This window comes from Salvelinus namaycush, chromosome 25 (genome assembly GCF_016432855.1).
Source record: "Salvelinus namaycush isolate Seneca chromosome 25, SaNama_1.0, whole genome shotgun sequence".
In the NCBI taxonomy this organism is placed as follows: domain Eukaryota; kingdom Metazoa; phylum Chordata; class Actinopteri; order Salmoniformes; family Salmonidae; genus Salvelinus; species Salvelinus namaycush.
Window position 1 is genome coordinate 12,832,709 of NC_052331.1, and position 15,052 is coordinate 12,847,760.

Genomic DNA, 15,052 nt, shown 5'->3' on the forward strand with positions numbered 1-15,052 from the left:
GGAAACAGGATGCACCTGAGCTCAATTTTGAGTCTCATAGCAAAGGGTCTGAATACTTGTATGTAAATTTGATATTTCCGTTTTTATTTTTAATACATTTGCAAGAAATTCTAAACTGTTTTTGCTTTGTCATTATTGGGTATTGTGTGTAGATTGATGAGGGGGAAAAACAATTTAATACATTTTAGAATAAGGCTGTAGCGTAACAAAATGTGGAAAAAGTAAAGGGGTCTGAATACTTTCCGAATGCACTGTATATGTGCATTTGCAACAAAACAAAAATAATCAATCTTTACTTTACGCAATATTTCAACAGAAACCAAATCTATTCTCTCATGTTACTCAAACAGCATTGATGACAACTTTGAGTGAGCGGTAAATGGGTGCAGTTTTATTTAGTTTATAAACTTAATAAAGCAAGAGTGGATCCAATTGTACTGTATATTCATCAACAGGCAATAGCCATAGTGGTACGACACTGACTGTTTCAATGGGCTTGTCCCTTCAGTCTATATGCAGCAAACTCAATATTGGTCTGCACAGTTCCTTGAAAATAGATTTTATTTAATTAATTTTCTTGAGTCTGTTCATTCAAGTAGTGTTTGTATTTAGAGGACCAATGATGAAAACTCATATTTATATGGTGTGTACTTTCCTAATTTTCTTTTTGGCACGCTGTCAAAAATATTTAACAAAAAGAACACTGTATTTAAAAAAAAAAAAAAATGAAATTCAGATAAATAAGAATGTGCAAAGCTTCTTTCTCCCTGTTAGAGTTATGTTTGTTTTGGTGGTTTGGAGCCTGGCCAGTGGAGAAGGAACAGTTTTTGAAAACTATCGTAAGGCACAGGCTTATTACCCAAGATACTCCTCTAAAGGATGGCTCTAATCTGAATTGATATGTCATGATATCTTGACATTATAAAGAGGGATTATTTCTTCTTTACCAAATCAGCTGCACTGTCTTCTTGTAAAATATTGTCTGTAGTCTGCGGGCAATTCCATTATACCTGGGGGCCTCTCATTCTCTTTCTGTCTTAAACCACAGCCTCAAATGTAACCCCAATTACTCTTCCATGCAACAGGGTCACAAAACTAAGCCATACCAGAAAGGTCAAGGTTTACAGTAGAATATAGCTTTATTTATCCATTATATAGAGACAACATTTTAAAGGTGACAAATCCCCATCAATTCCTGGCTTGAAGGTATTTATCAAACTGTCATTTGTAGTTCAGGGGCAGACTTAGATTAAAAAAAATATATATATATATTTCGATTAAAAAAGCTGTTTTCTAGCAGGAAGCCTTAAAAACACATTGCATGAAACTAAGGTAAAACACTGCCCTCTCTCTTACCTGCAGAATCAAATTGCAAAGTAAAAATGGTCTATACAGTTATGTTTAAGATCTTTGTTCTTCAACTTCCTTGCATAGTTTCTTTAAAGACCTCAGATGGCTACTTAATGTCAAACTTAATTATTTTCTGAATATGCCATCTTTAGATTCGGAACGAAGATGATGAAGACACCAGTCTTTTCAAGGGCTGACGTCAGCAAGCTCAGTTTTGTTGTTTTTCTGGCCTGTCACTGGCATTACCCCTGCATAAAGTAACATAAGTCAGCAGTGATTTAGATGTGAAAATGATCTTCGCTTCTTTGGAATAGACCTGTGGAATATTCTATATTGGCATAGCCAGTACAGTAAACAGGTTGTATCTATCCTTGTCGCTGTGTGGTGAAATGTTGTTCCATCTGTGGTTGTTTACCGTCTTAGGCCATAAATGTCTTCTTTACTCTATAACCCCATTCAGCTCTCAAAATGGACATCCTTATTTCAAGCCTTAAACTAGTGAAAATATTGATGGATCAAGCATTAGGGTTTCAAGTGCTGCAGTGCAGAGGGCCTGGTATTTGTCATGTAATATTATATCCCCTGAATCACATGGCTTCAGAGACAAAACTCCCATATCTTATTTCCCTAATGATATAAGGTAGATTGAAGTCACAATATGTTGTTTAGATATACAGACAACCGGAGTAGGCATTATAGACTGCACTCTGATACCTATTATTCATTTAAAAAACTAAGACTCAAGTTCACTTTCTCCTGGGAGTAGGCCTACATTAAGTCAAATGTCTCCTTTGGGTCAACTTGGTGGCACATTGGAGCATACCAGCTTTTATGGGGTTTATATCGATATCTGTGTACGACCTACGCTGACATACAGTACCACATGCTGAGAGTCTGACACTGGCTGAGGGATGAACGTTTTATCACTTCTTTAGTCACAGTAGCTAGGTTTCCATCCAATTGGCAACATATTTTGGTGTAAATATGCAAATTTCCAAGCGAACTTGATGCGGATAAATATCAGCACGTGGTGATGTAGTGGACACAAAATGTGCATTTTTTGCATACTGACCGGACACGTCGCGTACGCGAGCGACGCAAAATACATTTAGAAATCCATGTTATTCAATTATTGCACCCACACTGCTCGCGCGAGTCAATGAGCGTCTGCGTTGCCAAGGGCTAAAATAGAAGTAATTTCTATTTCTGACGCAGATCGCGCTGAAAGTCCTGCCTCTCCCATCTCCTCATTAGTGTATAGAACCAGGTACCCACGTGCCATCTCATTGGTTATACCCACGTGGGTGACTGAAAGACGAACTGTTTTGCCGGTAGTCGTGGTAATACTATGAAAGTTTAGAAGACAATCACCATATAAGTTAAAAGATGAAAAAGCCTGGAAGGAGGAGAGATTACTAGAAACGATTCGGTTGCCCATTTTATGTGTGGATTAATTGGCGAAGTAGAGGAGCTTGTGCATTTCAGGTAAAATAACAACTCAATGTTTATATCCCAGGACAAATTAGCTAGCAACAGCAAGCTAGCTAAATAGGACAAATTAGCTAGCAAGTGCAAGTTAACTAGCTAAATTGCCATACATGTTTAATTCTTCTCGACCTGTCCCCAAATTAATGTAATTGGTTCAGAGTTTGTTTTGCTATTTTAACCTGCGTGTCGTGATCACGTTTGGTGTAGGGGGACAAAATACATTTATGCAAGATAGCGCACGCGCGCAGCAGGTTTGGGTTCCGGGTAAGTTTTCATGTACGGAATACATATCTAAAGTTCAATGTGTTCCCATCGCATTTTCAACTCCACCGATAATTTTGCCACAAAAACTGTTGCGCTAAATAGCAAATGGGCCTACTCTGGTCTTCGCACGTGTACTCTAGCCATTAACACGCAGCTACAATAAAGGTAAGTTGTGCTGGTAGGCCAGTCTAAAGGATGAGATTTGTATGGCTAACAGCGAGAATACTTTTGTTTGTTAAATGGCAGTCAAGCATTGATCATCATGTCACCAGAATAAGACCATCGATATTTAGCATCAAGATCACCGTGCATTTTCACCACCCTGTGAAGCTCATCATAATTTATTTAATCTGTAGTTTAATAAACTGCATGGTTTCCTGAGTCGTAGTGGACTCCAAGTTTACTTTGATATAATCTTTCATAATGGAACACTAGTCACTTTAATAATGTTAGCATATTTTTGCTTTACGCATCTCATATGTATATACTGTATTCTACTGTATTTTAGGCTATGCCACTCTGACACTGCGCATCCTAGTATTTATACATTCCTTAATTCCGTTCTTTTACTTTTAGGTTTGTGTGTATTGTGTGTATTGTGTGTATTGTGTGTATTGTTGTGTATTGTTAGATATTACTGCACTGTTGGAGCTCGAAACACAAGCATTTTTCTACACCCGCAATAACATCCGCTAAACATGTGTATGTGACCAATAAAATTTGATTTGATTTATTATTTAAATATTTGCGCATGAAATCATTTCCACCGCTATTTCTAGCATAATTAATTTCACTTACACAAAAAGATCCCACCATGTCAAACGAACACATTATTTGTCGGCATTTATAAAATTGTATGACTCGCATAATTTTTTTAAAAACTCGCATACAGGGCCTCCCGGGTGGCGCAGTGGTCTAGGGCACTGCATTGCAGTGCTAGCTGCGCCACCAGAGTCTCTGGGTTCGCGCCCAGGCTCTGTCGCAGCCGGCCGCGACCGGGAGGTCCGTGGGGCGATGCACAATTGGGCTAGCGTCGTCCGGGTTAGGGAGGGTTTGGCCGGTAGGGATATCCTTGTCTCATCGCGCTCCAGCGACTCCTGTGGCGTGCCAGGCGCAGTGCGCGCTAACCAAGGGGGCCAGGTGCACGGTGTTTCCTCCGACACATTGGTGCGGCTGGCTTCCGGGTTGGAGGCGCGCTGTGTTAAGAAGCAGTGCGGCTTGGTTGGGTTGTGCTTCGGAGGACGCGTGGCTTTCGACCTTCGTCTCTCCCGAGCCCGTACGGGAGTTGTAGCGATGAGACAAGATAGTAATTACTAGCGATTGGATACCACGAAAATTGGGGAGAAAAGGGGATAAAAAAAAAAAAAACATTTTGGTCTAGATTCTAAAGTCAACCTTTTTAAAACCTTTTGACATTATCACAACACTTTAGCTCAGTTAGACTGTTCTTCCTGCCCTTACAGTAAAAATATATACAGTGATAAGAAATGTAGTTGTGTGCCACTCGTTTAAGTGTATGGGATTTTCAACCATACGTTTTCAAACAGTTGGAAAGATGCCTGCTGGGAAGCAAGCATATGAAATGTATTGTCACGAATTCCAAAGAGGACACTTGTCAAAGTCAATAGAACAATATTTGTTACCGATGCTTACTGATCCCAGCACTCAGCGTCCAGCCAAAGGCACCGATTAAATCTAATTATTCGTCACATACACATTTTACAGCAGGTGTAAAAGGTGCAGTGAAATGCTTATGTGCTAGCTCCCTCAACAATGCAGTACATTGATCAATAGCCACATTTCCATGCACAGTTTTTCTGCGAGTGAAGTCATACCGTATAAAACATGTTTTTTTTTACGACAGCTGTGATGGAAACAGGAAGTTTCGGTACAATTTTATAATTGCCGATCTGATCTTTTTGTGTCTAAAATTAATTATGTGAGAAATGGCGGCGGAAACGCATTTATGCGCAAATATTGATATAATCACCATCATATCAAAGTAAACTTGGAGTAACACGATATGGTGTGTGGTCCTCCCAGTACGACTCTGGAAACTATGCAGTTTATTAGGCTACAGATGAAATAAGTTATGATGAACTTCACAGGGTGGTGAAAGTGCACTGTGATCTTGATGCACCTTTCTAAAAGATATCGACATGATGGCCGATGCTTGACAGCCATTTGACAAATACAAAATGTTCTCGCTATAATCCATAATAATCTCACCATGTAGACTATACCCGCACAGTCTACCAGCACTGTATCTGCGAGCTGTTAGCTACAGTACACGTGCCAAGACCAGAATAGGCACATTCACTATTTAACACAACCGTTTTTGTGACAAAACTATCCGTGGAGTTGAAAATGCGATGGAAACATATTGAACTTGATTTTTATTCGGTACATGAAAACTTGAGCGAAAAATAACATTTTTCAATTACATTGCATCACGCACTGATTTTTATTAGCAAATTTGGTGGAAACACCACTGGTGGGAAAACGTGCATATTTTCTTTATCCAGATTCTAGAGTATTTGCATGAAAATCTGTCGCAAATTGGATGGAAACCTAGCTATTGATAAGAATAAAAGAATCAAGTAAAAAATAAGTAATAGAAGAGGTAGTATGATGTAATAATGGACTGTATTTACAAAATAATTATCTAATTTGACTGTATATATTTTTTTTACAAATATATAGTGGGTAGTGAATTGGTCACGCAGTATAATAAATAGTATACAGTATAATTGAAAAGCCTTTGAGTGTGTATGTGTATGAGTTCTGAGTGTGTGTGTGTGTTTGTGTGTAAGGGTTGGATGTATGGGTAGTCAGTGTAGTAATCTCTAAAGTGCAGACATTTCATTGAATGGAAAACCCCACCTGGGATATTATGGCTCTGTCTCCAGCACTGTTTGAAAGTTGAGCAAATGTTGTGAGGTCTAAGAGGAAAAGGTTTGGTCATATCTGATTAGTGCTTAATGGTACACCAGCCACAGAGTGACTAAAATCACAGGAGTACCAGCTGGGACTATAAACAAAGAGCGAAACTGATGCTGTTTAGACAAGAAACAGAATCCGCAAGGTCTTTTAGAACCCCTTGCCTTCATGGACAGTTAAGACAGGAATAAAAATATGTAACCGACTTTACGTTTACCTAAACCACCGTGACTCACAGTTGGCCAAATGCCTCTTATTTGGTTAATCTTAATTGTACTGTGAAAGAAAATGCTTTTTTGTGTTTTAGGAAACTCTTAGACTAGGACAATGAGAGGGATGGGGTTTTGATAATCGGGTTGTATTGCATCTATGTACACATTACACATGCTACAAGTCTACCACCTACTGCTGTTGGCTAGGCTTGTTTGTATACAGCATGAGGGTGGTGTGTGTGTGTGTGTGTGTGTGTGTGTGTGTGTGTGTGTGTGTGTGTGTGTGTGTGTGTGTGTGTGTGTGTGTGTGTGTGTGTGTGTGTGTGTGTGTGTGTGTGTACACAACCTCCTGCTCTGCTATCTGATGTTTGTTACAAACTGTTTGGGTCAACCTCGCATAAAATAATGCTGTCAACCTAGCATAAAATGCTTATTGATATGGGAAATTAAATGTGGTTTCACAACAACGCATCCCTGCTCTGCTATCTGATGTTTGTTACAAACTTTTCCATTGTGTTTATTGAGGAACGATTGCTCCTCAGTCTACTAACTCAGTGTCATTGTCCTTTTTTCATGCAGGTAGAGGCAGATGATGTGCTCACCAAAGAGGAACAGATCGGCCTGTTGTTCAAAGCCAAACGCAAGTGTGAGGTAGCCATCAGGAACAAACACAAGCCTGGTGGTGAGTTTTAAATGCATTTTTAAATGTACTTTTTCTCAGATAAAAGTTCTTTAAACCTGATGTATCAGCCTACCCTTTTTTTTATTGACATGAAAATGTTCCTGTCATGTTGATATTGAATAAATGACATACAGTATGTGGCTTTCTGCACAGTTAAATTAAATCTCTGTTGGTTTACTGCCTGCTCTGTTAACCAGGCACGAATGTAGTTATGTCACATTGACACCTGAGGGCATATCATAAGTATAAACATTATTTTGTCTACTACTGTGTGTTGTCTCAGCAGAACAATAACACACAGAGCAGAGGTAACAGTCGATTAAGAGGCTGAGATGTATAGATTATTGAGCGAGTCAGAACTCACACAGGCGTTCTGTAGGAATAATGATTTGACTCTGACAGAATGCCGGAAAATGAATTATCTTGTGGAGAAAATGGTTTCCTTTGCCACTATTTGAATCATATTAGTCAAATTAGTGTGAATGCTGATGGCATTGATCCAATCCCAGATTGTAGCTCTAATATGGAGCATTCATTCAGGACAATTACGGATAGTACCATGGCTGGACTATAGTTTGAAATGAAGAGTGGAACGTTTATTATATTTCTTCCTGTATGGTTAGGAGGTTAGGGTAGTCGGGGGGATTTTTGAGAGAAGCTGATCCAGTCCGTATTTGTTTACTTGTGGTTGTGTGAATGACCGTCACTTTCAGGCAGACCACAGATTTTCCCGTCTCTGTGGTCAGTATATTTTTTTCAGTTTGATTATTCTAAAGAGGTTTTGGATTCCATATCCAGACAGTCATATTATTTTCTCTTGAACCCCGGTTCATTGTGGTCTTGTGTTCTTTCTGTGTTGGAAATAGATGCATTCTTTCTCCGTAAATGAAACACACCATTACAAAGTTGTATTGCACTGTAGAACTAAGAAATACAAAGGGTATTATTGATGGATTCCCAGTAGTTATATTATCTCTCACAATATTCCCCAAATGTGCACAGATTCTGCAAATGTTCACAGCTTTCAGGCTTAACTTGAAATAGAACTTAAAAGAACACCTTTTTTAAGATCATCAATCATCATCAATCATCAAAAGACTTGTTGGTACAAGATGGTTTCAGTGTTTAAAAGGGAAAGGGTAAAGCAGGCCTGTGGTTCCTCAAAGTGTATTGATCAGAATGATCCCAGACACTAACACTAAGCAGAGCACTTGGAGCCACATTAGAGCTGTCTAAGATGAGTCTCCTTACCTCCTCTGACCACCATCAGCCCTAATGCAGCTTGACATGTCTTGCGTGTCAGTGTCGTATGAGGCGTTATTATTTTTCCAGGTAGCTGGGGGTACAATTCCAGGGTAGATTTCATCCTTCAACAGCTTCCTTCTTCGTCATTTGGGAGAGTATTTGACATTTTAAATGAAATATGTGTTAAGTCGACCTAATATTTTATTACCATGGAGAATGCACATCTTACTTCCAGTTTTGGTCGGTTTCTTTTTAAATTTGTCAATTTGTGAAATGGACAGAAATGCAAATCCCAAATTGAAATAATTGTCTTTAAAAACCTCTTAAGGATCGGACCCTTTTTTCCCATTTTTGCCTGAAATGGTATACCCTAATCTAACTGCCTGTAGCTCAGGACCTGAAGTAAGGATATGCACATTCTTGATACCATTTGAAAGGAAACACATTGAAGTTTGTGGAAATGTTAAATTAATGTGGGAGAATATAACACATTAGATCTGGTAAAAGATAATAGAAAGATTTAGATCATCTTTGGAATGTAAGAGAAAGGCCATAATGTATTATTCCAGCCCAGGTGCAATTTAGATTTTGGCCACTAGATGGCAGCAGTGTATGTGCAACGTTTTGGACTGATCCAATGAAACATTGCATTTCTATTAAAATATTTGTATCAAGACTGCCCAAATGTGCCTAATTGGTTTATTCATAACTTTTGAAGTTCATAACTGTGCACTCTCCTCAAACAATAGCATCGTATTATTTCACTGTAATAGCTACTGTAAATTGGACAGTGCAGTTAGATGAACAACAATTTAAGCTTTCTGCCAATATCAGATATGTCTATGTCCTGGGAAATGTTCTTGTTACTTACAACCTCATGGTAATCGCATTAGCCTACGTTAGCTCAACCGTCCCGCAGGGGATCCACCAATCCTGTAGAGGTTTTAATACATAAACACAGCAAGTAGGTCACATGGGGGAGAGGCGTTGTGCCGTGAGGTCTTTCTTTATTTGTTTTTTGAAAGCAGGTTTGCTGTTCATTTGCACTATATAAGATGGAAGGCAGTTGCATGCACTCATGGCTCTATATAGTACTGTATGTTTCCTTGAATCTGTTCTGGACCTGGGGACTGTGAAAAGAACCCTGGTGGCATGCCTGGTGGGGTAAGTGTGTAAGTGCTGTGTGTGTGACTATGCAAACAATTTGGAATTTCCAACACATTGTTTCTGATATGCTGACCACACCACTCGTGTTGCAAAATAAATGTACACATGCATGTTATTCAATCATTGCACCCACATTGCTCGTGCGCATCAACGAGCGTCTGTGTAGCCAGGTGCTAAAATATAACTTGTTTCTAATCTCAGCAAAAAAAGAAATGTCCTCTCACTGTCAACTGTGTTTATTTTCAGTAAACTTAACATGTGTAAATATTTGTATGAACATAACAAGATTCAACAACTGAAACATAAAATGAACAAGTTCCACAGACATGTGACAAACAGAAATGGAATAATGTGTCCCTGAAAAAAGGGGGGGTCAAAATCAAAAGTAACAGTCAGTATCTGGTGTGGCCACCAGCTGCATTAAGTACTGCAGTGCATCTCCTCCTCATGGACTGCACCAGATTTGCCAGTTCTTGCTGTGAGATGTTACCCACTCTTCCACAAAGGCACCTGCAAGTTCCCGGACATTTCTGGGGGAAATAGCCCTAGCCATCACCCTCCGATCCAACAGGTCCCAGACGTGCTCAATGGGTTTGAGATCCGGGCTCTTCGCTGGCCATAGCAGAACACTGACATTCCTGTCTTGCAGGAAATCATGTACAGAACGAGCAGTATGGCTGGTGGCATTGTCATGCTGAAGGGTCATGTCAGGATGAGCCTGCAGGAAGGGTACAACATGAGGGAGGAGGATGTCTTCCCTGTAACGCACAGCGTTGAGATTGCCTGCAATGACAACAAGCTTAGTCCAATGATGCTGTGACACACCGCCCCAGACCATGACGGACCCTCCACCTCCAAATCGATCCCGCTCCAGAGTACAGGCCTCGGTGTAACGCTCATTCCTTCGACGATAAACACGAATCCGACCATCACTCCTGGTGAGACAAAACCGCGACTCATCAGTGAAGAGCACTTTTTGCCAGTCCTGTCTGGTCCTGCGACGGTTGGCTTGTGCCCATAGACCATGTTGTTGCCGGTGATGTCTGGTGAGGACCTGCCTTACAGGCCTACAAGCCCTCAGTCCAGCCTCTCTCAGCCTATTGCGGACAGTCTGAGCACTGATGGAGGGATTGTGCGTTTTTGGTGTAACTCGGGCAGTTGTTGTTGCCATCCTGTACCTGTCCCACAGGTGTGATGTTCGGATGTACCGATCCTGTGCAGGTGTTACACGTGGTCTGCCACTGCGAGGACGATCAGCTGTCCGTCCTGTCTCCCTGTAGCTCTGTCTTACATGCTGACCAGACCGGACACGTCGCGTGCGTCACAAAATAAATGTAGAAATCCATGTTATTCAAATATTGCACCCACACTGCCAACGAGCGTCTGCGATGCCAAGGGCTAAAATATACCTCCTTCCTATTTCTGACGCAGATCGCGCTGGAAGTCCTGCCTCTCCCATCTCCTCATTGGTTTATAGAAGCAGGTACCCATGTGCCATCTCCTCATTGGTTATACCCACGTGGGTGATTGAAAGATGAAATGTTTTGCCAGTTGTCATGGTAAAAGTGTAGATGCCAATCACCATATAAATTCAAAGATGAAAAAGCCTGGAAGGAGAGATGACTAGAAATTATTTGGTTGGCCGTTTTATGTGTGGATTAATTGTCGGAGTAGAAGACCTTGTGCATTTTAGGTAAAATAACAACTCAATGTTTATATCCCAGGACAAATTAGCTAGCAACAGCAAGCCAGCTAGGACAAATTAGCTAGCAAGTGCAAGCTAACTAGCTAAATTGCTATACATGTTTAATGCGTTTTGACCTGTCCCCAAATTAATGTAATTGGTTCAGAGTTTATTTTGATATTTTAACCTGCGTGTCGTGATCGCGTTTGGTGTAGGGGGACAAAATACATTTATGCACGATAGCGCACGATGGCGCACGCAGGCAGCCGGTCTGGGTTCCGTGTTAGGCTTCTCACAGTACGGACATTGCAATTTATTGCCCTGGCCACATCTGCAGTCCTCGTGCCTCCTTGCAGCATGCCTAAGGCACATTCACGCAGATGAGCAGGGACCCCAGGCATCTTTCTTTTGGTGTTTTTCAGAGTCAGTAGAAAGGCCTCTTTAGTGTCCTAAGTTTTCATACCTGTGACCTTAATTGCCAACCGTCTGTAAGCTATTAGAGTATTAATGACCGTTCCAAAGGTCCATGTTCATTAATTGTTTATGGTTCATTGAACAAGCATGGGAAACAGTGTTTTAAAACCCTTTACAATGAAGATCTGTGAATTTATTTGGATTTTTATGAATTATCTTTGAAAGACAGGGTCCTGAAAAAGGGATGTTTCTTTTTTTGCTGAGTTTATTTGTAACGCTTGATGCGCTGCAAGTCCTGCCTCTCCCGTCTCCTCATCAGTTTTTAGGAGCATATACCCACGTGGGTGATTGAATGATGAACTGAGGTCCACAATCTAGTCCAGTTGGTGGTGGTAATGCACCATATAAAATCCAAAGAAGAAGAAGTAGCCTGAAGGACAAGAGATTACTAGAAACAAACTCGGTTTACCCTTTTATCTGTTTATTAATTGTCGGAGTAGAGGACCTTGTGCATTTCAGGTAAAATAACAACCCAAGGTTTATATCCCAGGACAAATTAGCTAGCAACAGCAAGCTAGCTAGCTAAATTGCCATACATGTTTAATGCTTTTCGACCTGTCCCCAAATGACTACAGTTGGTTCATAGTTATTTTTGATATTTCAACCTTGCGTGTCCTGATCATGTCTGGTGTGGTTGAATGCAAACACGCGAGCGGTCTGGTCAGCATGTTATAAAAACAAGAAGTGACGCAGTCTTTCCTCAACTCTTAGCCAAGAGAGACTGGCATGCATAGTATTAATATTACCCCTCTGATTACAATGAAGAGCAAGACGTGCCGCTCTGTTCTGGGCCAGCTACAGCTTAACATGGTCTTTTTTTGCAGCACCTGACCACATGACTGGACAATAAAATAAGTTAAAACTAGAGCCTGCAGGACTTGCTTTGTGGAGTGTGGTGTCAAAAAAGCAAAGCATCTCTTTATTACGGACAGACCTCTGCCCATCTTTACAACCATTGCATCTATACGTTTTAACCATGACAGTTTACAATCTAAGCTAAAACCAAGTCATTTAGTCTCCTCAACTTGTTCAACAGCCATACATTTCATTACCAGATTCAGCTGAGGTCTAGAATTTAGGGCATGAGTTTTACCAAATACAATGCTCTTAGTTGTAGAGATGTTCAGGACCAGTTTATTACTGGCCACCCATTCCAAAACAGACTGCAACTGTTTAAGGGCTTCAGTGAATTCATTAGCTGTGGTTGCTGATGTGTATATGGTAGAATCAGGAGCATACATGGACACACATGCTTTGTTTAATGCCAGTGGCAGGTCATTGGTAAAAAATAGAAAACAGCAGAGGGCCTAAAGAGCTGCCATGCAGTACAACACAGTTTACATGTTTGACATTAGAGAAGCTTCCATTAAAAAACAACCTCTGAGTTCTATTAGATTGTCTTATCATGGATTCAGAGCTGAGGTTGAAAAGCCATAATACATAAGTTTTCTTAACAACAGGTTATGGTCAATAATATCAAAGGCTGCACTGAAATCTAACAGTACAGCTCCCACAATCTTCTTATTATGAATGTTTTTTAACCAATCATCAGTCATTTGTGTCAGTGCAGTACATGTTGAGTGCCCTTCTATATAAGCGTGCTGAAATTGTTAATTTGTTTACAGTGAAATAGCATTGTATTTGGTCAAACACAATTGTTTCCAACAGTTTGCTAAGAGCTGGCAGCAAGCTGATAGGTCTGCTGTTAGAACCAGTAAAGGTTGCTTTATCACTCTTAGGCAGTGGAATGACTTTGGCTTCCCTCCAGGCCTGAGGACGAAGACATTCCTCTAGGCTCAGACTAAATATATGACAGATAGGAGTGGCTATAAAGTCAGCTACCATCCTCAGTAGCTATCCATCTAAGTTGTCAATGCCATTATTGATCGATAACAATCATTTTCCCACCTCTCCCACACTAACTTACAATGCATTTTTTAATTGTTAGTTTTTTTAATGCATGAATTAGGATGGCTCATTGTTGGCATTTCCTGCCTAGGTTTTCCCATTTTGCCAATAAAGTAATCATTACAATAATTGGCAACATCAAATGGTTTTGTGATTAATAAGCCATACGATTTGATGAGTTGAATGTCTTTCTGCCAACAATTTCATTTAAAGTACATCATTCATTGTACACTACATGACCAAACATATGTGGACACCTTCTCGTCGAACATCTCAGTCCAAAATCATGGGTATTAATATGGAGTTGCTCCCCCCTTTGGTGCTATAACAGCCTCCACTCTTCTGGGAAGGCTTTCCACTAGATATTGAAACATTTCTGCGGGGACTTGCTTCAATTCAGCCACAAGAGCATTAGTGAGGTCAGGCTCTGATGTATGGCGATCAGGCCTGGCTCGTAGTAGGCATTCCAATTCATTCCAAAGGTGTTCAATGGGGTTGAGGTTAAGGCTCTGGGCAGGCCAGTCAAGTTCTTCCACACCAATCTTGACAAACCATTTCTGTATGGACCTTGCTTTGTGCACGGGGGCATTGTCATGCTGAAAAAGGAAAGGACCTTCCCAAACTGTTGGCACAAAGTTGGAACACAGAATTGTCTAGAATGTCATTGTATGCTGTAGCATTAAGATTTCCCTTCACTGGAACTAAGGGTCCTAGCCTGAACCATGAAAAACAGCTCCAGACCATTATTCCTCCTTCACAAAACTTTACAGTTGGTACTATGCATTGGGGCAGGTACCGTTCTCCTGGCATCCCAAACCCAGATTCGTCCGTCAGACTGCAAGATGGTGAAGCATGATTCATCACTCCAGAGAACGCATTTCCACTGCTCCAGAGTCCAATGGCGGCGAGCTTTACACCACTCCAGCCGACGTTTGGCATTGCGCATGGTGAGCTTAGACTTGTGTGCGGTTGCTCGGCCATGGAAACCCATTTCATGAAGCTCCCGACGAACAGTTCTTATGCTGACGTTGCTTCCAGAGGCAGTTTGGAACCCGTTCTGTGAGCTTGTGTGGCATACCACTTCAAGGCTGAGCCGTTGTTGCTCTTAGATGTTTTCACTTCACAATAACATCACTTACAGTTGACCGGGGCAGCTCTAGCAGGGCAGACATTTGACGAACTGACTTGTTGGAAAGGTGGCATCCTATGACGGTGCCACTTCATAAGTCATTGAGCTCTTCAGTAAGGCCATTCTTCTGTCAATGGTTGTCTATGGCGATTGCATGGCTGTGTGCTTGATTTTATACGGATGTGGCTGAAATAACCAGAATCCATTCATTTGAAGGGGTGTCCACATACTTTTGTATATACTGTATAGTGTGTCATTGATCTTGGCTTCATAATAGTTTCTTCTTCTTTTTGTTGAGTTTAGTTACATAATTTCTTAATTTGCAGTACGTCAGCCAGTCAGATGTCCAGCCAGACTTAGACACTCCTTTTGCCCAATCTCTTTCAACCATAAAGTTTTTCAATTCCTCCTCAATCCATGGAGTCTTAATAGTTCTAATTAATAACCTCTTAAATGTAGTGGAAAAATGTAGATTTCCACCTAAATAGACATACCCAAAAGTAAGTGCT

General features: G+C 40.7%; 1 protein-coding gene across 1 annotated transcript in view; it reads left to right on the forward strand.

Moving 5' to 3' along the window:
- Positions 1-15,052, forward strand: part of LOC120020649 (parathyroid hormone/parathyroid hormone-related peptide receptor-like) — a 78,564-nt gene that overhangs the window by 30,578 nt on the left and 32,934 nt on the right. The window contains exon 2 of the mRNA XM_038964355.1: positions 6,834-6,936. Coding sequence (XP_038820283.1) covers positions 6,834-6,936 — 103 coding nt within the window. The remainder of the gene's footprint in view (positions 1-6,833; positions 6,937-15,052) is intronic.